General features: G+C 65.7%; 1 protein-coding gene across 19 annotated transcripts; it reads left to right on the top strand.

Annotated features, from left to right (window-relative positions):
- Positions 1 to 1,244: 1,244 nt before the first annotated feature.
- Positions 1,245 to 26,038, top strand: CTNND1 (catenin delta 1). Of its 19 annotated transcripts, none has more exons than XM_080592461.1 (21): positions 1,245 to 1,445; positions 11,042 to 11,160; positions 11,933 to 12,253; positions 13,173 to 13,244; positions 13,516 to 13,674; positions 13,841 to 14,376; positions 17,827 to 18,290; positions 18,394 to 18,577; positions 18,858 to 18,975; positions 19,589 to 19,742; positions 20,131 to 20,148; positions 20,396 to 20,464; positions 21,693 to 21,820; positions 22,001 to 22,151; positions 22,371 to 22,563; positions 22,664 to 22,778; positions 23,271 to 23,358; positions 23,645 to 23,692; positions 23,801 to 23,898; positions 24,035 to 24,106; positions 24,299 to 26,038. In XM_080592461.1, exons 3-21 carry the CDS (start codon positions 12,059 to 12,061, stop codon positions 24,305 to 24,307), a joined length of 2,871 nt encoding a protein of 956 aa, XP_080448587.1. In that variant the 5' UTR covers positions 1,245 to 1,445; positions 11,042 to 11,160; positions 11,933 to 12,058; the 3' UTR covers positions 24,308 to 26,038. The 19 variants fall into 19 exon arrangements, with proteins under 19 accessions (XP_080448587.1, XP_080448586.1, XP_080448585.1 ...); XM_080592460.1 differs by having other exon boundaries at positions 24,296 to 26,038; XM_080592459.1 differs by having other exon boundaries at positions 24,032 to 24,106.
- The last annotated feature ends 243 nt before the right edge of the window (positions 26,039 to 26,281 follow it).

The following is a 26,281-nucleotide window of genomic DNA, read 5'->3' as shown; positions in this document are numbered from 1 at the left end:
TGGGTGGTGCGGTGAAACGCCCGGCTCAGGCAGGATGGGGGCGGTAGGTGGGGGAGCACGGCCCCAGGCACCCAGCAGGGAACCCCTGAAAACTGCACCCCTCGAACACCTCCACCCCTGAAGGTCTTCACCCCTCGAAGACCTCCACCCCTCAAAGACTGTTACCCCCTGAAGACCTCACCCCTTGACAACCTCCAACCCTTGAAGACCTCCACCCCTGGACGACCTCCAGCCCTTGAAGACCCTACTGCTTGAAGACCTCCAACCCTTGTAGACCCATGTCTTTGCAGACCCCACTCCTTGAAGACCCCACTCCTTGAAGACTCCATTCCTTGAAGACCTCCAACTCTTGAAGACCTCCAACCCTTGAAGACCTCAACCCTTGAAGACCTCCAACCCTTGTAGACCCATGTCTTTGCAGACCCCACTCCTTGAAGACCCCACTCCTTGAAGACTCCATTCCTTGAAGACCTCCAACTCTTGAAGACCTCCAACCCTTGAAGACCTCAACCCTTGAAGACCTCCAACCCTTGAAGACCTCACCCCTGAAAGACCGTCACCCCCTGAAGACCTCACTCCTTGATGAGCTCCAACCCTTGAAGACCCCACTCCTTGAAGACCCCAACCCTTGAAGACCCCATGCCTCAAAGACCCCACTCCTCAAAAACCTCCAACCCTTGAAGACCACCACCCCCTGAAGACCTCTAACCCTTGATGAGCTCCAACCCTTGAAGACCCCACTCGTTGAAGACCTCCTCCCCTTGAAGACCTCCACTTCCTGAAGACCCTCATCCCTTGAAGACCTCATCCCTTGAATTTTAGAATCCTGGAATCATTAAGGCTGGGAAAGCCCTCCAGGATCACCTGGCCCCACCACCCCCTACCACCGATGTCCCCCACTGACCCATGTCCCCAAGCACCACGTCCAACCTCTCCTTGAACACCCCCAGGGACGGTGACTCCCCCACCGCCCTGGGCAACCCGTCCCAACGCCTGGCTGCTCTCTGAGCAGAAATGTCCCCCCACTCCCACCTGACCCCCCCGTACCCCCTCCCCGAGCCCCGGCAGCCACCGCCCTCCCGCCCCCCCCCCGGCGCCACCCCGGGGCCGTGCCCCTCGCCCCGCCCCCCGCCCCTCGCCCCGCCCCCGCGGCCTCAGCCCCTCACCCCTCTACAACAGCCGCCGCCATTGGCGCGCGGCGCCATGACGTCAGGGGGCGGCCCCCGCCGCGCCCCGCCCCCCGCCCCGCCGCAGCACCTTCCATTTTAGGTGCGGGAGCGGCGGCGGGCGCACGGCGGCGAGGCCCTGCCCGGCCCGGCCCGCTCCGGCTCCACTCCGCTTCCGATTCGGTTCCGCTCCGGTTCCGCTACGTTGCTCGCCCCCCGGGGACTCCCCCCGTCACCGGGGCCGTTCCCGTGCCGTTCCCCTCGAGGAGCCCGGCCGCGGTAAGTCCCGTTCGCCGCCTCCGGTGCGGGGCGGGGGCAGCCCCCGGTGCCTCCCCCGCTTCGTTCCCCTCCCCCCCCGGTTTGTTGCCCCCGGTCCCACGGGGGCAGGGCCCGGAGGTGCCGCGAGGCCCCGCGCCGTGCCCCCCGGTGCCCCCCCCCCCCCCCCCCGGTTTGGGGCCGCCCAACAAAGGCCGCCCCGTGCCAGCTGCCCCCGGGACCGTGCGGGCTCGGCCCGGTGCGAGCGGGACCCGGCGCCCTTCCTCCCCCCGCCCTCCTCCTCCTCCTCTTTGTGTGGGGAGGAGGCCGGGGGGGGTGTGGGGGGCAGCGGGGGGACCCCCGGGCCGTGCCTGTCCCCCAGGAGCGGCGGCAGGCCCGGGGAGCGCTCCCCGTCCCGCTGCTCGCGGGCACTGTGTCCGCGCCTTTGTTCGAGCGGGGCCGGGGACTTGTGTGCCTAGGGAGGGTCAAGTACGCGGGGTGGGGCGCAGCGGCTCCCCGTCCTCCCCGGCAGGTCCGCGTAGCTCCCGTCTTGGGCAATAACAATAAAAAAAACCCAACATGCACACATACATATATATACACCCCCGCTGGGGTCACGGGTTAACAAGTGACACTGGAGCGCTTCCAGGAACCGGGTCCCGCGGCCCTGGGCTCGCAGTTCCCGGAGCTGCGCTGTCACCGAGCAGCAGGGCAGCGGCCTCCCCTCCTGCCTGGCCTCCCCCTGCCTTTTGTGCCGCAAACCATCCGCCTCCCGCACCGTGGGTGCCCCGGCGGAGCGCTGCGGAGAGGAGGCTCGCTTTGGGGCGAAAGCGTGGAAGTTTCGGTGGGAGGGCTTCGAGCTCCGAGCCGCCTGGGAGCGGGGCATCTCCGTTATGCCCCTGGGCTTGGAGCGAGGCGGCTCGGACAACAAAGCTTCCTGTGATTGTTCGAGCGAGGGGTGGGTCTCGCCGAGGTGCCTCCCTCTCCGGGAAGGGCTCGGTGCCCGAGCTCGGCCGTGCGGCCTGGGAGATGGGGGTAGCGAGGAGCCGTGGGAGGCCCGCGCTGTCCTCGCGAGGATATGTGGCAGGGCGCTGCTGTCCCGGGGCCGTGGCACCTAGATTTTGGGTTGTCCTCTGCCCCGCCGCTGGGTGGTGAGAGCAGGGTGTCTGGGCACGGCGGCGGTGTCGGAGTGCAGCTGCCTGGCCTCCTGCCTCGGTGTGGAAATAAGAAAATTGGGAGTAAGCTTGTCTTCCACCTGGTACGGAGAAGAGAAGTGAAGCTTAGCACCTCTGGGACCTGGGTGCGCTGGGAACCCGTAGCCGGGGTGCAGCTGTGCTCCCGGCGGCTGGTTCTGTGCCTTCTTCCCCCAAGAAGCTGTCGTGGACGCGGGGGTGAGCGGCTGGCCGGTGACTGGCGGCGTGTGGAGGCTGTGGGTCTCGTTCCTGCGGCATGTGCCGCTGTGCGTGACGGCTCTGCGGGGCTCTGCTGTGGGACCCCGACCTCCAGGCCCCCCGGGAGAGGTGCCGGAGCCCACGCAGGGGGCTCCGCGGGCTTCCCGCTTCACCTTGCCTGCTCCATCCTGCTCCTGGCACTCCTGAGGCAGGTTCTTGGTGGTGGTAAAAAAAAAAAAAAAAAAAAAAAAAAACGACCGCCCTTAAAAAAACCCCCTCCCCCTTTGGTAAAGCTTTCTCCTTCCACTTGGCTGAACTTGGCCGGGACGCTGTTGCATGCGAACGACTGTCCTGCGTGATGCGCCGGGGCCGTGCGCGGAGCCTTCCTGGAAGGGGTGGGAGGATGAAAGCCCTTCCTCAGTGGGCTGCAGAGGGGTGAGCCGCCTCCTTCTGGCTGCAAGGCTGGGCCCACGTCCCCGGGCCAGCAGCCCTCGAGGTCCTGCCGTCGCTCAGGATGGTCTGGGAGGTGGAGGTGAAGGGCCCAGCCCCTCCATGCAGCGGGTCACCGTCTCCACACTGCCTCTGATCTTGGCTGTTGGCTTCTCGAGATAGCTTACCAGCCCCTGTGACCTTAGGGTGCTGCTTGAGTTTCTCAACACCCCCTCGTAATGGTCCCTCGCTGTCTGGGGTGGTGGCCCCGAGGGGCGTAGAGCGCTCCCAGCCTAGCCTCGGAGACCCAGGTCCCCGCACTGCTGCTGCCTTTGCCCGTCGTCGCCATCCCTGACGGCCAGAAGCAGAACTGGGGCCGGTCGGGGTCCCTAAAAGCAGCGGGGTGCCGCCTGGCCGCGGTGACAGCCCCAAACCCACGGGGTGACCCAGGGCGGTGTGTGACACGGGGCTCGGCGGGCGGAGGAAGCTGTCCTCTGGCACGGAGCGCAGGAATGCGCCTCGACACGAGGCTGCTGGAAAGGGGCTGGATTTACAGCCTGCAGAACAAAGTCCCGGAGTTCCCCGAGGTGGCCACAACCCCCTGTTAGCTCTCGTGCCCCCCGCCGAGGCCGTTTCGGGGCCGCCGTCCTCCCATGGACGGGCTCAGCACCGTTTCCTCAGAGGCCGGGGACTCCCAGCAGCAGGCCGATGACTGTAGCGTTGGATCATGAGCGCGTCTGGCTCCTACGTGTCTCGTGTCTGTTGCTAATCTGCCCGCCTTTCCACCCAAAATAGATGCTCGCATTGTCTCGCCTGCTGCCACCGCGGGCTGAGCGCAGGGCCACGTGTCCGCGGGGACAGAGCCGTGGGGTGGACGAGCTCCGTCCCGTTCCTGTGCCCTGGCTGTGGGCTCGGGAGCTCCCTGCCCCGGTTACCCCCGGGGGGGGAAGTGCAGACAGATCCTGGTTTCGTATCAAAACCCCGCGGCACGGCGGGGTGAGACGGGGCGGTGGCCGGGGTGAGTAAGGAGCACAGGGTGCCAGGCGTGGCGCTGGGCACGGAGCGGCCCTCACCCGCTGCCCGCCGACGCGGGGCTCCCTCCCGCGGGCAGGAGCTGCCCTCCCGGCCGCATCCCAGCCCCGGCTGCTCCCGTTCCTCCGGGGCGTTGGCCCCGATCGCAGCGCAGGCTGCTCAAAGTTCACCGCCTCCCCTGCCCGGCCCGGCCGAGGAGCCTGGGGGACGCGGCCCTCCTCTCCCCGCGTGCCGGGGGGCTGGAGGCAGGGCGCAGGCAGCAGGACGGGCTGCGTTACCCCCGTCCCGTGCAGCAGGACCTGGGCTGATGGGTGGGATCCCCCCGGGAGCAGGGCGGCCTGGAGGGGCTGAATACGCAGAACCCCTTCCCACCCTGGCCAGGAGGAGGAAGGCGTCTCTCTGTCCTCAGCTGACGCATTAGTTTTTTTTCCCTATTTTTTTTTCCTTTTACACCACGGTCCTGCTGAGAAGCGCTCCCGGATCCCCGGGCTGCCTCCCCACCAGTGCTCCCAGTGCCGTCCCAGCGCCGGGGAGCGCGGCGGACCGCCAAGACCAGTTTTTCTGACCCGCGAGGGTGGGTCGCCGGTCGCGTCTGCGTGCTGCTGGCAGGCCCCTTGCCCAGCGGAGCAACGCGTTGCATTCTTGGGAGCGTGTCGCTGCTTGCCGGGCCTGCCTCGCCGCGCGCTGCCTGCGGCGAGCCGGGGGCACCTCGTCCTCCTGCCTGCTGCTCAGCGGGGTCCGCGGGGTGAGCGGGGGGACGGCGCGGCGTGCTTTTGGGGGAAATCCCCTGCTTCAGGTGGGCTGGGTCCTCCCCCGTCTGCGTGGCTCTGTTCTCTGCCCGGCTCCTGTCTCAAGCGGCGGTGAGGGACGCTTGCGGTGCTGCCAGCAGAGCTGAGTTCTTGCTGTCCCACCCCAAACCCCACAGCGTGTTGGTAGCCCCACGTGCCCCCGCTGACGGTTAGGGGGTCCCGATATCACCGCCCAAGCCTTGCGGACACCGAGCCCATCTGTAGGGCCTGCCGGGCACAGCCCTGTCCCCGCGGCAGACTCTTTGGGGCCGGATTGTGGCACCTGCCGCCCTGTCCCTGCAGGCTGCTCCTCGCCCCAGGGCGTGCTGCCACCGCGGGCGAGCCCAGGACCCCCCAGGACACCCCAGGACACTGTGCCCCTCCTGGGTGCCGTGCCCCCGGCGGTGCCTGCGTGCGGGGCGGAGGCGGCGGGGAGCGGCCCTTGGCAGGACGCGGTGTTTAGCAGCTCACGGGAAAGGGAAGCCGTGGCGTCACTTCTGTCTGACCAGGAAACGCGGCTTTCCTGCCCTCGGCTCCTGCGGCAGCCTGCGGAGCTGCCTCTCGACGGCGGGACCCGGGGGCCGGCAGCCCGAGGAGCACCACCAGCGGTAGGACGAAGCCCCGCGGTCCCTCCGAGCGTGGTCAGGGTGCAGGCTGCTGCCTGGTTTTGTCTCCTGCTCGTGTGAGTGCTGGCTCGTGCCAGTCCCCGCACCCCACGTGCGGCGAGGGGACAGCACGGGACCTGCCCTCACCCTGCCGCAGCCCTCGTCCCCCCGCCGTGCTTCCATCCCTGGCTCTGACGCTTCCCTGATGGTTTTCCCTCACCCATTCATTACCCCTCTTGGCAGGGCCCTCGAAATCCTCTCGGAGAGCAGATGCGCGCGTGCAATTAGAGAGCAGGGGCAGCAGATGAGGTCACGCCGGGCTTTTCGCCGCCCGCCTCCTCCTGCCCAGCCCCAGGTGACGGGTGCCGTGACTCAGCCCTACCTGCCCGGGGAGCCGGGGCTGGCCGCAGCGAGGGGAGGCCGTCCTGCCGCCCCCGGCATCGAGCTGCTCGCCTTAATCTCAGCGATTCCTCGCGCGCCGCTCCCACGCCAAACATGAGCTCAGCGCCTGCCTGTTTGCTGAGCCCGGCCAGGGGTGCGGGGCTCGGCCCTGGGGCGGGCGGGGGGGACGGGGCACCCCGTCGGGGTCCGCAGGGGGGCTTTGTGCTCCTGCCCCCCTCCACCGTCCTGGTTTTGTGGTGATTTGGGTGTTCCCGATGGGGCTGGCTGGTGTTTTAGGTGCGGTGCCCTCCTAGCGCGTGGCGCTGTCCGGGTAATTCCCCCCGGGTTAATTCCCCCCGGGTCCCCCCGTGCCCTGGCCAGCCCTCGGGCACGGGTAAGCGGCGCGGAGGCAGGGCCAGCCCCTCGGGGACCCGCAGCTGCAGGTGTCGGGAGAGGAAATGATCTCAAGTGGCTTCGCTGGGAAGAGGGAAGCGTGACTGCGGCGAGGGCCAGGACATGGGAAAGGGGCGAGATCCGCATTGTCCCGTTCAGGGACGCCGTGCCGCGCTGTGGCCCGGGCGGGGATGCCCGTGCCTGTGGCTCGGGGGGCAAATTCCCTTCGTGCCCCGGGGAACGCCAGCCCCTGGGGGCAGCGTCTCCCCTCGGGGCCAGCCAGCGGCAGGCGCGAGCCCCCCAGGACCCAGCTGTGCCCCCGGGCGGGGGCCGTGCCCTTGCCCCTGCGCTCGCGCTTGGTCCCTCCGTGATTTCACCCAGAGGGACTTTGCTCCCTGGGCCCTGCGGCGCGGCCCTTATCTCCTCGCTGCCAGCCTGCTGTTTGCTTTTACTGGGGGGGGAAAGAGAGGGAGGGAGGGAGGGGGAGAGGGCGCGAGGCGGCCGGGTGGGAAAGTTCAGCCCGGTGCGGGGAGAGCCGCGGGGCGGCCGGAGCGTGGCACGTGGCACCGGGCCCGGCGTGCGGGAGGACACCCCGTAGTGCCGGGGCAGGGCACGGAGAGCCGGGGGGGAGGCCCCCCGGTCCCGCTGCTTCACCCCCAGCTCCTCGGGGGGCCGGGAGCCGCTGGGGCGAAGCCGGAGCCCGCTGGCCGCCGGAGCGCGGCCTGTCCCAGGAATGCTCTGGCCCCGTTCCCAGACTCCGGCGCTGGGTGTTTGTTTGTTTGCTGTGCCCCCGAGGTCTGGTGCTACCGTGACAGGAAGCGGGAAGGCCGGGGGGAGGGAGGGAGGCCGGCTGGGGATGTGCCTGTGAAATAAATCCCTTTGTCCCCGCCGAGCGCTCAGCTGCGAATTCCCACAGAGAGGAGGAGAGAGCCGCCTTTGTGCTGCCCCCGGCTCCCGACAGCCAAACCGCTGGGCCCGGGGCACCGGCACGGGGGAGAGCCCGGGCCTGGCGCCCCCCCGGTGTCCCCCGGGGACGGGCTGCGGGCACGCAGCAGCGGGGCCCTTTGGGGTGCTGCTGGCGGGAAAGGGGCCGAGGCCGGGCACGGGGTGGGGGCTGCGGGCGGACGGGGGGCTCTGCCCCGAGCCTCGCGCAGTCCTGCCCCACGGGCCGCTCGTCCTCGCCTCCCGCCTCGGGTTCGGGCCTCCCGGCCGCTGCGAGGCCGTGCTGTGCCGGGCCGGGCCATGGAGCCCCTCGGGGGCCGCGTCCCCGCTGCCGTGGCGGCTCCTGGCGGTGGCCCCCCCGGCGGGTGCGGGGGACAGCTGCGGGGCCGGATGGCTGGCATACCAGCGCGGCGAGCCCTGCCCTCTGCGGCCGGCCCTGCTGCTCCTCACCGCTTCCTCGGGGGCAGCCCCCGCGGCCCCGGCTCTGGCAGAGGGCACCCGCTGCTGCTCTCGGGCCGCCGCGCCCCCCGGGGGGGTCTCCCAGCCTCGTCCTCGGGCCCCGATCCCTATCGTGCGTTCCTGCCCCGGCTGGGGGGAGTCAGGGCTGCTTCCTCCCCGCAGCCTGGCGCAGGGCCCCACCCTGCCTCTTATCTCTCTCCTCCTTATCCTGCCTTGGCCGCCGGCCCTTTCCCTTATAGGGCCTGCTGGTGTGTCTCTGCTTGCATCTCCGCAGGTAACTCCCTCTCTCTCTCTCTCTCTCCCCATCCAGGCTTTCCTAATTTAGGTGCGCGGCCCTACAAACGAGGCGGCGGGCGAGGTGGGCCAGGCCTCGCATCCCGCTGCCGGTCGGACCAGTTGCACGCGACAGAGGGAGGAGAGCGGCGAGGAGAGCCCCGGGCGGCCGCTCCTTGCGGGGTTTTTTCCCCCCCCTCCCCTCCCCTCCCACCGTGGCTCGGGCCGGGCTCTCTGTGGGGCAGGGTGGGTCCGTGCCGGCGCAGGCAGCGCCCGGGGCGGTGGCTGACCCGCCTGCGACGAGCTGGTTCTTCCCGCACGGGCAGGGCCGGCCGGCAGCCTGGCCAAAGTCCCTTCTGCTTCCTTCCTGCTGCCTGCTTTCGGGCACAGCCGGCCCCGCACCAGCCCGTGGGGCCACCCCCTAATCGGGATCCCCACGGGTCCTGTACCCAAACCCGTGCCATCCTGCTGCGCTGGGGCGGGCGCGAGCTCTGGGGTTGGTTTCCGAGCCCAGACCCTGCTCTCGGGGCTATGGAGAGATGCTGGAGATGCTGGTTCATTTATTTATTATTCATTTTTTTTAGCTAATTGAGCCTGACCAGGAGCCTGCGGTGAATTAGCGGGGACGCGAAGCAGCGCGGAGCGAGCGTAATGCACCGCGAGTGCTCGGACCGTGGCGGGCTTGAATTATTAACGGGGCTTCTGCTTGTACCGAGCGCGTCGCGGCGGGCAGGCGGGACCCCGAGAGCCGCCTTCCCCCCCGGGACAGGACGGCGGCCTGGCACCCGGGGCCGGGGGCTCCGTCCCGGAGGGAGCGCTGCAGGTGCTTCCCGGCTGGTCCCAGCGCTTCGGCCGGAGCGGGAAGGCTGCTGTGGGGCCCTGGGGAGGGAAGCTCTGCACGTGAACCGCCTCGTGGTGACGGCGCTGGGGTCGCTGCCGCGGTGCCCCCTGTGCCCGGGGTGGGTTTTGTCTTCGTTTTTGTTTTGTTTTGTTTTTGCCCTGAACCCAGCCAGCTGAAATATTTTTGGCTTGCTTGGGTTTTTAAGTAACGGGTGTGTCAGCGAGTGCCTCTCTCATGATGAAAAGGCTTCCTTGCAGCCGTCCTCGGAGCTGGTCACGGTCTGGCTTTGGAAAAACGCTCTGTAGTTTTATCTTCAGAGGCCGGGGGGGGTCTGGGCACAGTGCGATGCCTGGAATTTCACCCTCTGCCTCGCGGGATGCGGCTCGCTTGGCTCGGAGCTGCCACCGGCGGCTTGCTGGCCGCTGGGGTCACATCTCCTCTTCCCTCCTGCTCCCCCTCGGTTTGGGGATTAACCCTGGATCGATGGAGGCAGCCCCCTGCCGGGGCTAGGGGGGGGCGTTTGTGGGGGGGAAAAAAGGAGAGGCGGCGGGCGAGGGAGCGGTGCTGTTCCTTCCCCCTGCTGTTGTGCTCCGCTCCCTGTGGAAGGGACAGGAAGGAAACATCTCACGGCTGCTCTGGCCCCTTATCTGGGGCCCTGAATAGCCCCACAAATTCCATTGTTGGCGGCCCCGTTACGGGCCGAGCTCCCAGGGGACGCGTGGAGGTGGGACGGGGCAAGGAAACGCTCGCCCTGCTCTGGGGCTGGTGCCTGGGGGCCTCGCACCCCCGGGGGACGCAGCCAGCCCCTGCGGCGGGGGCTGAGCCCTGCAAACCTCAGCACCCACGCGGGCATTGCAGAGCCCTAGGGGCTGGGGAGCCCCTGTGGATGCGGGGTGCTCAATCTGGGGGTGGAATTTGGGGCGGCACTGTTTGGGGCGGCACCACACCTTCCTCAGAGATCTGCTGGGCATGTGGGGCAGGTGAGAGCTCGGGGCAGCCAGGGGCAGCGCTGCCTGCTGCTGCCTTACAAGGTCCGGGCAGCAGGTCTGTTGCAAAAAAAACCCCTTAGGGCATCCCTGTTGCAAGGTGGGAGGGGCGGAAAGCTGCGTGCCGGAGCCAGCAGTCGCATCGGGGTGCCTCCTGGAGCCTGGCGGGGCTCCCCGGGCAGGAGGGGTGGCGGTGGGCAGGCCGCTGGGCGCCCAGCCGACGTGGGCTGGGGCACAGAGCCCTGTGCGCGTGCGCCACGGCTTCCCCCTCGCTGGGCACTGCGCGGGCACGGGTGGAAGCAGCGAATTTCGTATTGATGAGGGCAGGTTACGGGGTGGCAGCAGCCAGATGGCGAGATGTGCTGCGGGCAGCCTGCGAAGCGCGTGGAAAATAAAAGAAAAAAATCCCCCCCGTTTCGGTCCCGGCGGTGCCACGGGGTCTGGTAGCACCGGGCAGGGCGGCTGCTTGCTGCCCGCCCCACGTGGGCTTTTGGGGAGCGGGGGAGGCGTTTTAGGAAGGGTTTCATCTGGATACACTTGACATAGTGTGGGAAATAGATAAGGGTTGAGGAGGAGGGAGGGGGAAAAACAACTCTCGGCTCCTGAACCAGCGTCTGCTGCAGGGGCTGGCAGGGAACGAGGAGCTGGGCGGGATGGGGGCTGCAGGGGGGCAGCAACACCCGTCCTCTTGGTCCTGGGGGGCTGCGGAGGGCAGCGATACCCGTCCCCTCAGTGCCGGGGTGCTGCCTCACTGCGAGGGAGGGTGGGCAGAGCCGAAGCCGCGCTGGAGACCGTGGGAAAGCAGTTCCTGTGCCGGCTGCCTGGCTTCGACGAGTCCCCACACGCCTGCCGTGACTGCGTGGCTTTGGGAGAGCCTCCTGTGGGCCTGCCGGGACCCAGCTGGGCCATTCCCCGGCAGCGGGGAGCAGGCGGAGGCGCCGGGTGCTGCGGGACCGGCACCGACCCCGCGGCCGTGCTGGCCCCCTTCGGAGGGGAGGGGGGAGGAGGAGAGGAGCCCCTTTGCCCAGCCCGTGCCCCCTGCCCTGCCTCGTGCTGGAAGTTCCCTGTGATTTGACCCCGTTCTCCTGCTGTCCCTGCAGCTCTCTTCCCTCCTGCTTCCTCCCTGTGGTGGCTGGGCTCTCTCTGCCATGACTCTCTGCGCCTAGACCTGGCTGTCCCGTGCCTTTGCCAATCACACCCGAGCTTCCTCCTCCGACAGGTCTGTATGGAACAAATTTGCCTCTCTCTGCCAGTACACGTTGATTGTGGTCTGCGTGCTCGCTGTTCTCCCTCGGGAGGGGGTGTCGGAGGGGTCCACGACTGTCCCTAGATCAGCGGGCTGAGGTTGGCCGCAGGTTTGAGAGCCCCGCTGAGGACCTGGAGGGTGGCAGGGGTTTGGCAGCCGTCACAGGGGTTTATAGGGTCCCCTTCTGGGGTTCCTGTCCCCCCTGTGCTCCCTTTCTTGGGTTGGAGGGAGCTGTAGAGCCAGGGCTGTCTCCCCACCGCACTCTGCTTGCCCTGGGGAGGAGGCAGCGTGCTAAAAGCAGCCGTGTCCCTCGGTCCTGGAGGCAGCAGCGGGGGGGGATGGAGCCCTGCTCCCTCTGCAGAGCCCTGTCCCTGCTCTGCTCCGGGCCCAGGACGTGCCCTGCTCTCCTGGCAGCGGCTGCAGGTGGGGAAAGCTTCCTGCAGCCCTCACGGCAAGGAGAAACCCCAGCACACCGTGGCCCTCCTGAACCCGTGCGGTGTGCCGGGGAGAAGGGCTGCCTGACCCGAACGTGCCAATTCCCCAAGCTTAGTGCTGGGCACGGGGCGGCCGAGTGCTGCCTGGGGCCGTGCGGCTCTGAGACCCTCTTCCGACCTGGCAGTGGGGCGGGAAGGGGTGTTAGTGACATGAGTTATGTGTTTCCCTGTTCTCAGAACCTGCCTTAATAAAATCAGTCTCTCCTGCCCTCTCTTCTCTCCTCCTTTCCCCCCCCCCAAATCACACGCAGTGAGGAGCGGGGCTCCTCCCCTGCCGGCTCCCCTTTTCCTCCCCGCACCTTGACACCGAGCCGACTCCGTCTGCGCCTCCCCGCGCCCTCCGCCCCCTCCCTGCCCACCCTGGGCGCCCGGCACCCATGGACGACTCGGAAGTGGAGTCGACCGCCAGCATCCTTGCCTCCGTCAAGGAGCAGGAGGCGCAGTTTGAGAAGCTGACGCGGGCGCTGGAGGAGGAGCGGCGCCATGTCTCGGCCCAGCTGGAACGAGTCCGGGTCTCCCCGCAGGACGCCGGCCCGGGCTTGGCCAACGGCACGCTCACCCGGCGGCACCAGGTAAAAACAAACCTCGGCAGAGGCGGCCCCGGAGGCTCCCGAGCCCCCTGTCCGCCTCGAGCCTGCCTCCAGGAGGGCAGCCCCGGGCCCGGCTCCCTCTGTGGGGCGTGAGGATGGTTCGGGCTGGCCTGGTTTGTGACGCTGCTGGTGCTGCGCGTGGCTGGGAACGAGTGATTGGGGGCGTGCAAACAGACAGACCTGGGCAAACGGTGTCTTTTTGGGGACGCGGAGGTGGCCTGGGCGGTCTCACACCAGGTCGGCTCAGGTCTTGGTCTCTCTTTGTGCGCGTTGAAGGCTGGCCGCGGTCAGTACCCGGGCATCTTCCCCGCTTGGCTCCTTGGAAGGCGGTTGTTGTAGGGCCGCGTGTCTGCCTCCTTGCGTGGCCGTGGGCGAGTTCCTGGGGTCTCGGTTTTTGTGCCTGGAGGAGCTAAACCGGGGCTGGGGGAGGCCTCTTCTCCGCAGGGCTTGAAATGTGTCAGTCTGCCTCGGCTGGAGAGCTCTGTCCGCTTCTTCCTCTCCCGGGCTCTGTTTGGGGGTGTTCTCAGAGGGCTGTGCGCGGTGTCGTGCGGGAGGCATTTGCCTTTCTGGCAGTGAAAGGCGGTGCTGCCGGGAGCAAAGGCTCTTCGGAGAGGGTGTTGGGCACTACAACGGGCTCTCGGGGGCAGTGGTCGCGGCACCGAGCTGCTGGAGGTCAAGAAGTGTCCGGACAGTGCTCTCAGACACACGCTCTGGTGTTGGGGTGCTCCCAGGGGCTTGCCGTGCTCCTCTCCTGGCAGCGACGTGCGGGGTGTGCTGCGGGGTCGGGAGCAGGAGGCGGCCGGCTCAGGGCCTCGGAGGAAAGAGAGAGGATATTTGGGGTCCTGGCAGGGGAGGGGGCAGCAGCTGAGTAACCGGCCTGCCGTCACGATGTGCCTTTCAGAACGGCCGTTTCTTGGGCGATGCTGACCTGGAAAGGCAGAAATTCCCAGATCTGAAGCTCAACGGACCACAGGTAAGGGGAAACCTCTGTTTGCAGGCAGCCTCCTCGCTGCGTGGGGGCACGGGGGGTGCTGGGGCAGGGCTGGCCGTGTCCCACGCCTAGCTGGGACAGGGAACGCTTGTGGTTTTAAGGCAGCCACCCTGGCCTGAATGGGTTTGGGGTGTGTTTTTGTTGGTGCACCCTCCCGTGCAAGGGGATTTCAGAGTCCCCCGATGGGTCAGGTCTCCCAGGGAAAGGCTTGTGCCTGGTGTTGGGGTCTGACCCCGCGCCCCTGTTCCCCCAGGACCACAGCCACCTCTTGTACAGCACAATCCCCAGAATGCAGGACCCGGGCCAGATCGTAGAGGAGACCTACACCATGGAGGAGGACCCCGAAGGAGCCATGTCCGTGGTGTCGGTGGAGACGTCGGATGACGGGACGACCCGGCGCACGGAGACCACGGTACGGGCCTGGGGCGTGCCTGGGTGGGTTGGTGTCCTGCTGGGGTGACTGCCGTCCCACGGCTTGTGAAATCTGCCCGGGGCGAGGTGCTGGGGGAGGGTTCTGGGGATGTGGGGTTGTGGCGTGGGACAGCGCTCCCTCACGTGCCCTCTGCCCGTCCCTCTAGGTGAAGAAAGTGGTGAAGACGGTGACCACGCGGACGGTGCAGCAGGTCCCGCTGGGGCCCGACGGCTTACCCTTGGAAACCTCCCCCGTCGGCACCAACTACGTCCAGACGATGGACAGGAACTTCCGCAAGAACGGCAACGGCGGCCCCGGCACCTACCTGAGCCAGCCGGGCACGGCCACGCTGCCTCGTAACTACCACTACCCCGACGGCTACGGCCGCCCCTACGACGACGGCGGCTACCCGGGCAGCGACCACAGCTACGGCAGCCTGTCCCGCGTCACCCGCATCGACGAGCGCTACCGCCCCTCCATGGACACCTACCGGGCCCCCAGCCGGCAGGACATCTACGGCCCCCAGCCCCAGGTGCGCGTCGGGGGCAGCAACATGGACCTCAACCACTTCCACCCCGAGCCCTACGGCCTGGAGGACGACCAGCGCAGCGTGGGCTTCGACGATGTGGACTACGGGCTTATGTCGGACTACGGCACGGCCAGGAGGGCAGGGACCCCGTCCGATCCCCGGCGTCGGCTCAGGTATCGGGGTACCGCGCGCGTGGCAGCGGGTGTTGGGGCGGGGGTCTCCGTGGGGTCCCTTTTCCTTCCCTTTGCGCTCGAAGGAGGCGCGCGGGGACCGCGCGATGTGCTGAGTCAGGAGCACAGCTCGTGCAGGAGAGCTTGCATCCGCTTCTAATTGCGTGCTTAATTGGTGGTTAAAACTCAGGGCTAATTGAGCTGGTCGTCCTGCAGCGAGGAGTTCCGCGGGGTGGCTGGACGTAGCTCCGGGCCCTTTCCTCCATGCTACCCGTTCTGCCGGCGCGGCGGCGGCAGCTCCGAGGGAGCTGGGCGGTGGGATCGGGCATCGATCCCATGCCCCGTTTCATTTATCACACCTGTCACCGTGCCTGGTACCGGTTCTGGGGCACAATCCCCGTCCTGGAAGCAGCAGCAGCAATCTCGCCGAGCCGCGAGCGCCGAGCCAGCCCCGCAGGAGCGGTGCCGGGGCAATGGAGGCGCTGCGGCGCCCTGGGGAGCGCTCCCACAGGGTGGGAGAGGCTGCTCGACCTGTTCGGCAGTCGCAGCTCCTCTCACCCTCGTTTTGTTTTGCTGGGGGGGATCGGCAGCTCTTCCAGCCTGACTGCTGAGCAGAGCAGGGGCTCGGTGGGCTTCGGGCGCGCTGGAGGCATCCCGTGGTGCTCCCTGCCCGGTGCCGCGGCTGCCACGGGCTCGTGGCACGTACCAGGCAGGACCGGAGGACGTGCGTACGTCTGGGTGCCACAGGTGGGCAGGAGAGGCTGGTCGCAGCCTCCCAGGACGTGCAGGAGAAGCTGGGGAGGGAGGGAGGGAGGGAGGGAGAGGAGGTGTTTGCCAGCCCCTGACAGAGATCCGTCGTCTCTCGAGGCGTGTCCCGTAAATCCCCGGCAGCCCTCGGCTGCCGCGGTGACTCAAGGAGCAGCTTTGTCCTCTGGCTTGTGCCAGCATGAGCGCTGCTGCTGCTGCTGCCGCGTGGAACCAGTCGGGGCGGTTGTGCTCCGGGGTTTGTCTCCCCAGCCCGCCCCGCGCTGCCGAGCCCGCGCTGGCTGCGGGAGAGCTGGCACGGCGCTGCCCCCGCCGACTCGAGCCGCCGGTGGAAAGAAAGGCAGCGCTGGTAGTTCTGGGGCTGCCTGTTCGCCATCCGCCCCCTAAATCCTGGAGGGAAGGAGTTGGGGAGCTGGGTGCAGCTGGGCTCGGGCTCCGGAGGGGTGGTGGGGGGGACAAGGACCCTTCGAGCCCCTCCAGGCCACCTCCTGTCCTCGCACAGAGCGAGGGGATGGGCGCAGCCCGTTGCAGGCTCTTCCCTCCCCGCGCGAGCCGATAACGATGGCAGCAATCCCTGGAATCCAGCGACTGTTGAGCTTGGCTTGCCCCCTGCCTTCTCAGTTTCCCTCGCCTGGCTCGCAGCGACGGGAACGGGCGGGCTCAGCGTCCCACCCCCTGCCTCCCAGGTGTTTGTCTTGAGCCGGGGCCGGGCTGTTGATGGCTTCCTTCAGGTAGGCAGCTCGCCAGGCGCGGCGTGCGCTGCCTGGGGGGTGCCCACGTCCCCTCCGGCCTGGCTTGGAGCCCCCCCGCCAGCAGGGGAGGGGGAAAAGGGGGCTCAGCAGCGCTGCTCCCGCTCGCCTCGCTGCCCCGTATCGTTTGGGGGAGGTGGTGAATGCCCCTGGCTGCCGGGCAGGAGCTCCCTTTTGGGGTGCGGGAGGCCTGGCATGGAGCGAGGCCGGCTGTGGGCTGTGCTGACGAGTGTTGGGGTGGCTCATTTGCGGTGTTGGCAGCTGGTTTGCCCCTGCCTTATTTCGTAGAATCAGTAAGGTTTGAAAAAACCTCCAAGATCACCCAGCCATCCCCCTCCCACCCATGTCCCTCAGCACCACGTCCAACCTCTCCTTGAACACCCCCAGGGACGGTGACTCCCCCACTTCCCTGGGCAACCCGTCCCAGTGCCTGGCTGCTCTTTCTGAGAAGAAATGTCCCCTAATTTCCACCCTGGCACAGCTTGAGGCCATTCCCTCTAGTCCTATCACTGCTTATCTGCGAAAAGAGGCTGACCCCAGCCCCCCACACCTCCCTTTAGCTGCGGGCATGGCGTCGGTGCTGGTGTGATGTGCTGAGCGTGGTGCTCTGCAGGCTGCCGAGCCCCTCCTGGTAGCCCGGCCGGGTGGCTGCTGCGTGGCAGCACCTGAGGAGGACGTGGCTGTGCAGGCGGCTGCTCCCCCGAGCAGCTCCCAGCGTGTGGTTTTGGCAAGCCCCGTAGCAGAGGCTGCAGGGTAAGTGGTGTCCTAGGGAGCAGAACTTGTCGCCGTCCTTGGTTGTGACTTTCCCTGCCTGCTCGGTGGTCCTGGAGCTTCCTCTATGGGATTGGGGAGCTCTGGGGGTGGCTGGGCAGATGTGAGCTCGGGGACCCCCATCGCCGTGGCACAGCCGGCGTGCCAGCAGTGGTCAGGCCCCTCTGTTAAAGCCCCAAGTCTCCTCCCATCCCCGCCTGCTGGAAATGGCTGAATGCCTGGCTGGGGGAAGGATGGTGTTCACAAGGTGGCCACGGCTGGCTTGCCAGAGACTAAAAATGGGGTGAGAATGGAGGATTTTGTGCGGGGTGTGCTTTGGGCTGTGGAGGAGGGTGTTCAGTGCCCCCTCAAGGCGTGGGGGGTTGGCTGCGTGTCCCCGCAGCTTCTGCCTGCTGCTCCCGGTGCCGGCGGTTCTGGGGAGTGCCGAACCCGCTCGGGGCCGCGGCACAGCCCCCGTGCCTCTTGCCAGCTGTCTGCAGGCCAAGCGGTCCGAGCCCAGCTCCGGTGAGGCTTTGCCCTTTGAAACGAGGGCAGCGGTTCAGTCGGGAGGCACGCGTTTGCCCGCGAGTGCTGTGGGGCAGGTCCGACGGTGGCACGGCAGGGACGCGGGTGGCACGGGACCGGGCTGGGTGCTCCCCGTGCCCGCTGGTGTCGCAGCCTGGCTCGCAGCAGGCTCTGCACGGGGCCGCTCTGGAGGCCTGGGCGCTTCGGTGTGGCTTGCCCTCCCAGCAGTCCTGGTGTGGGATCAACTTGCCCTCTAGTGGCCACGGGCCCGCGTTCGGTATCCGCGGCGCTGCGCGAGCTGCCCCCGCCTCAGGACCGGGTCTTGCTGCTGTAGAGGTTACGCAGATCGGGACCCGGTGTCTGGCCCAGGATCTAAGTCTGGTGGGTGGGAAGTGACTGCAACTGCTCCTGGGGCTGCTCACAGACCTCCTGAGCGGTCCTGGGGGTGCCCTCTCTCCTCCCTCTGGGCCTCGTACAGCTCAGGGGACCAGGAGGGTGCCACAGCGCCCTTCTGCAGCCCGGCTCCCTTCCCTTGTTGGACCCCTCCAGCTCCGAGGCCGACTGCATCCTGCGCGTGCTCCCCCGTCTCCTGCAGGGCCGGGGAGGCCACGGCAGCCCCCAGCGCCTCGGGTTCGTGCTGATGCCTGTTGTCTCCCTCTCCTAGGAGCTACGAGGACATGCTGGTGGACGAAGTGGCTCCCGACCGGTACTACTGGGCCCCGCTGGCTCAGCACGAGCGGGGCAGCTTGGCCAGCCTGGACAGCCTGCGGAAAGGGGCCCCGGCCCCGGGCAGCTGGCGCCAGCCGGAGCTGCCGGAGGTGATCGCCATGCTGAGCTTTCGCCTGGACGCCGTCAAGTCCAACGCCGCCGCCTACCTGCAGCACCTCTGCTACCGCAACGACAAGGTGAAGACAGAAGTGCGCAAGCTGAAGGGCATCCCGGTGCTGGTGGGGCTCCTCGACCACCCCAAGAAGGAGGTGCACTACGGCGCCTGCGGGGCGCTCAAGAACATCTCCTTCGGAAAGGACCAGGACAACAAGATCGCCATCAAGAACTGCGACGGGGTGCCGGCCCTCGTGCGCCTCTTGCGAAAGGCTCACGACATGGACCTCACGGAGGTCATCACAGGTAACGGCCGCGGGGAGGGGCCGATTTGTAGGGGGAGGGAGGCACAAGGAAGTCTTTTAAAGCCCCCGTGGTCTGACTGCCCCTTCTGTGTGCGCCCCTGCAGGGACGCTGTGGAACCTGTCCTCGCACGACTCCATCAAGATGGCCATCGTGGATAACGCGCTGCACGCCCTGACCGATGAGGTGGTCATTCCCCGCTCGGGCTGGGAGCGAGAGCCCAACGAGGACTCGAAACCCCGCCACATCGAGTGGGAGTCGGTGCTCACCAACACTGCCGGCTGCCTCAGGTACGGGACGGGGGCTGCAGGCTCCTGGAAGAGAGCTGGTGTGGGCTGGGCTGCTGTAACGCTGCTCCCCGGCTGGGAAGTAGCAGTCCCACAAAGCCAAATGGGAGCAGCCGTGCTCTCTGCAGCGGGGCTGCTCTCCTGGGACAGCTACTGGTGATGCAGCCCTTAATTTTGGGGGAGTTCTTCTTGGTGGAGGGAAGCCGGGGGGGTCTTGAGCTCTGCTGGGTGTGTGCTGCTCCTTGCCTGCCCTCCCCCGTGACGGGTCTCTCCTGCCCGCCAGGAACGTGAGCTCCGAGCGGAGCGAAGCCCGGCGGAAGCTGCGGGAATGCGACGGCCTGGTGGACGCCTTGATATACATCATCCAGTCTGAGATCGGCCAGAAGGACTCGGACAGCAAGGTACCACGGTGGGGTGCTGCCAGCATCAGCGGAGCGGGGCCAGTGTCCGTAGTGCTCTGCCCGCTCGTGGTGGCTGAAGCTGGGTTTGTTCCTCCCAAGGAAGGGATTTGGGGAAGGAATTAAATGGGACAAGCTGGAAAAAAAAGAAGAAAAAAAAAAAAACAAAAAGGATCACCTTCCTGTGATCTCTACTTGGGAAGAGAGCCTGTGTGGGGCGTGCCCTGCTGGCTGTGTGACCAGGTGCCCGGCTCTCAGCCCGCAGCTGGTGTTGGGAATACTCGGCCTCCAATGGGGCTGTGGTGTCTCACTCCTCCCACGCTGATACCCCCTGGTTCAGGGCTCCCTAATCTGCCTTGAGCCGGCGTTGGCTTGAGTTTTTGTTGAGCCTTGCCTTGGACTGATTTCCTTGTGGCAGAGAGCTTTTTGGCCCAGCAGGGTGTGAACTTCTTTCAGCAGGGACCGGCCGTGCCCCCCTTGGGCAGGGGTGTGCTCCTGAAATGGAGCTGCACGTCCCTCTGGCCCCAGTTTAGCCAGCTCTGGGTTGGAAGCTGTGCTGGTAACCGTGTGCTGGGCACGTGCTGCTGTGAGTAAAGCTTTCCGTCTTCCCCTCTAGCTGGTGGAGAACTGCGTGTGCCTGCTGAGGAACTTGTCCTACCAAGTCCACCGTGAGATCCCGCATGCCGAGCGCTACCAGGAGACACCTCTGGTCCCCACCAACAACACCGGGCCCCACGCCGCAAGCTGCTTCGGTGCCAAGAAGGGCAAAGGTTCGTTGGGAGGTGGCATCACAGATTTGTTTCGGCTCCAGTGGGGCTCGAGGGTGGTCTGGGATCTCTGCGCTCCTCCTCTGGCATCTCTCGTGTGAAGGCTAAAGCGCGGCTTTCTCTGGAGACGCGGTGGCTCCTTCCTCCCCTGGCTTTGGGAGCTGCTGCTCGGCTCGCCCAAGGCGTTTGGCCCAAGCTAACGGCGCCCTGGCGGGTTTCTGTGGTGGTGGGATGGTGGTGGATGGACGTCTGCTAACTCCACGCCTTCCCTTCTCTCCTGTGTCGTCCCTCCCCTTCGCTTTCTTGCCAAATGATCTGCCCCATGACGCTGTTGGCACTCCTCTCCTCCTGCCTCCTCTCTCTCCTGTCCTCCTCTCCACTTCGCCAATAGACGAGTGGTTCTCCAGAGGTGAGTGCTCTCAGTTTTAATTTGTCCCTGGTTCGATTGGGTGCTTTTCCTGGCTCTTTGTCCCCCTTCAGCTGGCCACGCGCTGCCTGCACTGTGCCTGATGCCCTTGGTGGCCCTTCCTGGTACACGCTGGTAGCTTCAGCAGCTCGCCTCTGGGCTCGTTCTCGCAAAAAAAGAAAGGCAAAAAGCTGTTGGGCTGACGTGGGTGGGAAGAGGTGTCTCATGCCCCTGTGCTTGCCCTTTGAAGGTAAAAAGCTCCCGGAAGACCCTGGTGCCGACACAGTGGATTTTCCCAAAAGAACAACTCCAGCCAAAGGTATGTTGCCTGGTGTTTGTACAGGGCCTGAGTGCGTAGAGCTGCTTCTCCCGAGCAGTCTGGAAAGGAGCAGCGTCGATTTCCCGCTGAAGTGAGCCTCTCAGACGGGCAGAGTGCGTCTGTGGATGCCCACGTGCGCTAGCTCTGCCCTAGGCAGCCGTGAGGAGGCCTCTTGGTCTTGATGGAGGTCAGGGCTGGCTTCTTGGGCTGTGGAGGGAGCCGTTGCCCGAGGAACTAAGTGAGGGACAGTGTGGTGACACAGCCCTGGGAAAGGTCCCCTTGACTGTGCTCCCAGACTTTGCAGATTCTCCTGCTTGTTCTTCTCCTGGGCATGAAGGGCAGGCAGGACTTAAAGCCAAAATATCCTGTCTCGAGGAGTGTGAACGTGGGGATGGGTTGTTCCAAGGCAGGTGCCTGACCTCGAGGGCTGCAGATCCCGTCCGTTCTCTGGGCTGTTGGCCTAGGGCTTGAGTTCAGCTCCTTTGCCCCAAACCCCCTGGGTTTCCTGGGGGTACCCTGGTGTCTCCAGGGAGAGTGAAGCTTCAGGCCAGAAGAATCACAAGGAAACTTAGGGTAGACCTGACCTGGTGAGCAGCTCCAAGAAGCGGTGGTCACTCCTTAGGCTGATCTAGGCTGGGGGCAGAACTGGCAGCCGTCTGCCGGAAAGCTGAGCAGCCACCTGTGTTCTGGGGCTGGCATCATCCCTCCCCACAGCTGGAGACAGGATGGGTGGAAAACTCCACAGCAAGATGGAAAATCTGGCTTCCTAAGTGTAGATAGCAGCCCCGTTGCTGCCTGGCCGCTGTGTAGTGAGTTTATATCAGAGGTGAGGCGAGAAGAAAGCCAAACACTGCTCTAGAAGCCCCTTCTCAGAGTATGTCTTCATGAAAAAGAGTTGATGCTTGGAGACCTGATGCCTGCCTGCTCGCTGGGGTGCCTGCAGGCCGTGAGGGTGGGCTGAACCAGGCTTATTCCGTGTGTTCTTGGCTGCCCCTTGCTTGTTGCTGTGCTGAAATTGAGGCCTCCCTGCTCTGGGCTGTGGTTTCCCATGCTGGGGGACAGCCTGCCCTGCTGTGCACCACGAATCCCAGCAGCAAGGAGCACGGAGCGTGCGTAACGGCTCCAGGCCTGGTGTCCCAGCAGTACCCCTCTGAACAAGGAGCCTGCTCGGTCTCAGCTGCTGGCAGAGCCCTTCAGTGAGCCCTTGCTCCCCACCTGTCCCCGGCAGGCTACGAGCTCCTGTTCCAGCCAGAGGTGGTGCGGATATACATCTCCCTGCTGAAGGAGAGCAAGACTCCAGCCATTCTAGAGGCTTCGGCGGGAGCGATCCAGAACCTGTGTGCTGGCAGCTGGACGGTGAGCGCCTCACGGAGCTGGGGGGGGATGTGGGGAGCACGTCCCCCTGGTGTGGCTGGGGGGGCTCGGTCTGGCACCGGGGAGCAACAAGCAAAGCTCCCAGCGGCGTCCCCCGCCGCGGGAGCAGGATGAGGCTGCGCCTGCCCAGCCTCACGCCGTGGTGCTGTGCTCGCCCCGCAGTACGGCCGGTACATCCGCTCGGCGCTCCGCCAGGAGAAGGGGCTCTCTGCCATCGCTGACCTCCTGACCAACGACAGCGAGCGCGTGGTGAAGGCGGCCTCTGGAGCCCTGCGCAACCTGGCTGTGGACTCGCGGAACAAAGAGCTGATAGGTGAGGGCTGCTGGGGAGCTCCAGCCTGCCCCCCAAATCCACCTGGCGCGGGCAGGAGCTTCCTCTGGGTTGGGTGGCTGAGGGTGTGCGTGGGCACGGTGGCTGCCCTGTGTTGGGCTGTGGCTCCTCTTCCGGAGCAACCTGCGCATCAAAATTCATTCCTGACACCTCGTTGTCCTTTTCCTTGCTTACTTACGCCCAGTTATTTCCCCTTCGCAGGTAAACACGCGATCCCCAGCCTAGTGAAGAACCTGCCTGGAGGCCAGCAGACCCCAGCCAAAAACCTCTCCGAGGACACCGTGGTGTCCATCCTCAACACCATCAACGAAGTCATCGCGGAGAACCTCGAGGCCGCCAAGAAGCTGCGGGAAACGCAGGGGATCGAGAAGTTGGTGCTGATCAACAAAACTGGGTATGCCCTGCCTGAAGGGCGGCGTGGGGGCAGAGAGGGGCTCCTCCAGGGGCCTCGAGGCCGTGGCTGTTCAAACCTCTCTTCCTCTGCCTCTTCCTAGGAACCGCTCAGAGAGGGAGGTCCGAGCGGCTGCCCTCGTCTTGCAGACGGTTTGGGGTTACAAAGAGCTGCGGAAGCCCCTGGAGAAGGAAGGTTGGAAGAAGTCAGATTTCCAGGTATGGGGTTTGATGGGGGAGTGCCCTGTTATGGTGGGAGCAACAGGTAGGGTCCTGTAGCAGGGAGAAGGGGCTCCTGGAGCTCTGCAAGGCTTGGTTGCAGCTCCTGCCTTGCTGGTGGGAGTGGAGACCCTTGAAGGTCTCCCCTATTTCTTTGGGGTGTATGTGGGGGAAACTGCAAACTGTTAAGCCCAGAGTGTTAAAATCTATCAGTAGAGAAGTCTGCACCACCTCTGGCATTCAGTTCCTTTCCCAAAAGCTTCAGCTGTCCCTCTCGTTGGGGCCGGGTGCTGCCCTGGCCCAGCCCAGGCAGGCCACCTCCACCCTCGGGTGCCGTGGGTGCGCCCAAGGGCTGTGGAGCACCCTCTGGTTGCTTCAGGCCCCTTGCTCGAGGGCTGTGGGAGGGCAGCACCGTTAGGGCTGGTGGTGTAGGGGCTGGAGGGGGGTGGTGCGTGCTGGGCAAGTACGAGCAGTCACTGTCTGGTGCTCCAGGTGAACCTGAACAGCGCCTCTCGGACCCAGGGGGGCAACTCATTTGATGACAGCACCCTGCCTCTCATCGACAGAAACCAAAAAACAGGTAGGGACACCTCTGGCACCTGTCCCTGTCGCCAGACACCTTGTCGGTACCCAGCCGGGCTGTGCTCCCGTCCTGCTCTTCACCCCAGGTTCCCTGGGAGCTCACACAAGGCCATCAGTTTGAGCTTTGAGCTGTTGGGGCTAGAAATGATGCTTGGGGTTCACGTAGGCCCTAGAGCGCCCCTGACCGACAGTGCTGAGGCCACAGCTGGGTTTGGGCTGCTCCAGCCGCGGTGGGCGGCGGCTGCAGGGGCCGTGCCTGACTTGCTGTCTTCCCCCGCTTCTAGACAAGAAATCCTCCCGGGAGGAGATCCAGATGAGCAACATGGGACCAGGTAGGAAAGGGGCTGGAAGCAGGGCGTCTCGCTGCCCCGGCGTGCTGGGAAGACCCCTCCTCCTGCGGGGAGGAGGCCGCTCCCTGACCCTGCCCTGTCTCGCTGCAGACAACTACTCCACGCTGAACGAGATGGAGCACAGCAGGACGCTGGAGCGACCCGGCGACCTCGGGGACACGGAGCCAGTGAAGGCGGCGCCGCTGATGGTGAGCAGCTCCTCTCGAGGGGCAAAGAGCCACCTGGGCAGGGGTGCGGGGGACGGCACGCCGCGAGGAGGGAGATGTGGGCCCCCGCGACTAACCCTGCCCGCTTCCCCCCACTAACCCCGTGTGTCTGCAGCAGGACGAGGGGCAGGAGCCGCGGCCCGAGGCAGAGGAGGCGGAGGAGGATGCCCCTGTGCCTTGCCCCGTGTCGGTATGTCCCGCGGTGCCCTGCCCAATCTGAAGCGGTGGCAGATCCTGCTGTGCTCGTAGGGGTGCTTTGCCCAGCCAAATCCTGCTCTGATTGCTGCTGCTGCTCGATCCGTCGGGGTCACGGACACCTCTCTGCCGCCCACCCCTGCCCTGCGTGTGCTAACATCTCTCCCTCTCTCTCTCTCCACAGCAGAAGATCTAGCTGCCATCCCTGCCTCCGTTCACTTTGGGTTGATAATATATTATATATATATAAATATATAACTTCGTGGTGGATTGGACTGATTTTTTTTACCTTTTTTTTTTTTTGCTGGACTGTTTGTGCCAACTAGCCAGCCAAATGACTTGGCCCGGTCCCGCGAGGGGCAGCCCAGGCCACTCTGCCTCCTCTCGGCAGCTGTACCTCCCTCTTCTGGGACGACTTTACCGATAACTCTTCCTCCCTGTCCTTCGCCGCCACCTTCCTCCGGAGAGCGAACCCCAAACCCTCCCGCCTGACCGTCGGGATCGACCGGCACCGATGCTGCAAAGACTCCAGCCTTCCGCCTTGACCAGGAGCTGCCTTCTCCTCCCACACCTTCCCTCTGTTTGGAGTTGACTGCGGGGACGGGGACAGAGGCCTCGCGACCTCCTTCTGTTGCCTATAGGAGATATTTCGGGGGGGATCGCTCCGCAGCTTGGGCTGTTCGGACAGCTGGAGCTTCCCTCCCCGCTGGTGGTGGGACTGGAGTCCGAAGGAGGCTGGAGTCACGGGGGTGTGAGGCGAAGAAGAAACAGCAATAACTTTTTTTCTCGCTTTGTTCTAGATAGGAGGCTTTGGGGGCGTGGGAAGAAGGATCTGAGTCGTGGGGGGGGGCTGGATGGGCCCCCTGTACCAGCAGGGACCCGTAGGTGTGAAGAAGGCTGGTGTGGAGGGAGCGGGACGGGCTTCCCCTGCCCGAGGGCGATCCTTCCAGGGGAAGGAAGGAAGGAGGAGATGCGGCAGGGCTTTTTGGGGCGAGGTTTCTTAGGGAACTGGCTGAAGTAGCGGAGTGCTGTGCGCCGGGCCGGCCAGCCGGGCTGCCAGGGGACGAGCAGCGGGGCGAGCCAGGACCCCCCCTGCACCCCGGGCGCCTGCGGCAGTGCCCCTCAGCCTCCTCTTGACATGTGCCTTTCTTTTGCCACTGTGAAATAGCTCTTTGAATTGTACTGCCCGGCTTGGCTGGGGTGAGGGGGTGTTTGCTGGGCTACCGGTGGGCTTGAGTTCCTGCCGGGAGCCTCAGCTGTCGGCGGCGATGCTGGAAGCCCAATTTTTGGGAGTCCCAGGGGGAGCAGGGCTCTCCTCCGTGCCCTGTCCCCTGGAGGACGGGCTGTGCTGGGGGCACGCAGCCTTGTCCTCTTCGCTGCGGTGGTGGGGAGCACGCTCCGTGCTGTGACTTTCTCTTCTTTTTTTGTTTATGGTGGGGGTGAAGTGGGGAGGCTGAGGCTCCCTGTGCAACTGGAAGCCTCCCCGCACGGCTACGAACTCGCCACGGAGCCCTCGCCAGGCTGCAGCTCACCCCAAGTGCCCCCATGGAAGGGGGGAGGCCCCCGTGTGCCTACCCCCCGGCCCCAAAACACCTCCCAGCCCCGGGGCTGAGCCCCCTCTGGCTCCAGGCGCCCCTCACGTTGATTCGGTTCTGTTCGGGGGTCTAACTTCTCTTTTCCTTTGACTACGTAAAACACTAATTCCTTTTAATTTTGTAATTTCAGATGAACCAAAAAAACCCCACCCAAGTACACAGCCCAGCTTCCCCCTTCCCTCCTCTCCCCGTGGGCAGGGGAGCTGGCTCCGGGGGGAGGGAGGAGGGGGGGCAGGAGCACCCTGCTGTTCCTTGTCTGATTCCTGTGCACACTCTTATAACGCTTTTCAAACAAAATGATTTTTTTATATAAATAAAGTTTTTAAAGTGTGGGTGCGTCTCTTTCCTAGCAGGCTGCCCCTTTTTCTGTCTTTTAGATTTATTTGCAAATAACCTCTTTGTTTTGTTCCCTAGAGGCTGACCTCCTGGGCTGCGTCTTGCTCAGCTGTCTTACCGCTGGCATTTGCTCGTAAGGATGCCCCCAGGGCTGGTGGGATGTTTCCTCCTAGTTGTAGATCTACTGAAAAACGGCAACAGGGGGGAGGAGCTGGCCTCCCGTGTCCCCAGAGCACAGG

This window comes from Anser brachyrhynchus (genome assembly GCF_964034855.1).
Source record: "Anser brachyrhynchus genome assembly, chromosome: 5".
Taxonomy (NCBI): domain Eukaryota; kingdom Metazoa; phylum Chordata; class Aves; order Anseriformes; family Anatidae; genus Anser; species Anser brachyrhynchus.
This window is presented reverse-complemented; position numbering and strand designations above follow the sequence as displayed.

What these genes read in the sequence shown, in the direction of transcription:
- CTNND1 (XM_080592456.1), top strand. Translation starts at nt 12,059, where the DNA reads ATGGACGACTCGGAAGTGGAGTCGACCGCCAGCATCCTTGCCTCCGTC. An exon ending in GGAAGAAGTCAGATTTCCAG is followed by an intron (nt 22,779 to 23,270) that starts GTATGGGGTTTG and finishes CTGGTGCTCCAG; the next exon opens with GTGAACCTGAACAGCGCCTC. An exon ending in GATGAGCAACATGGGACCAG is followed by an intron (nt 23,693 to 23,800) that starts GTAGGAAAGGGG and finishes GTCTCGCTGCAG; the next exon opens with ACAACTACTCCACGCTGAAC.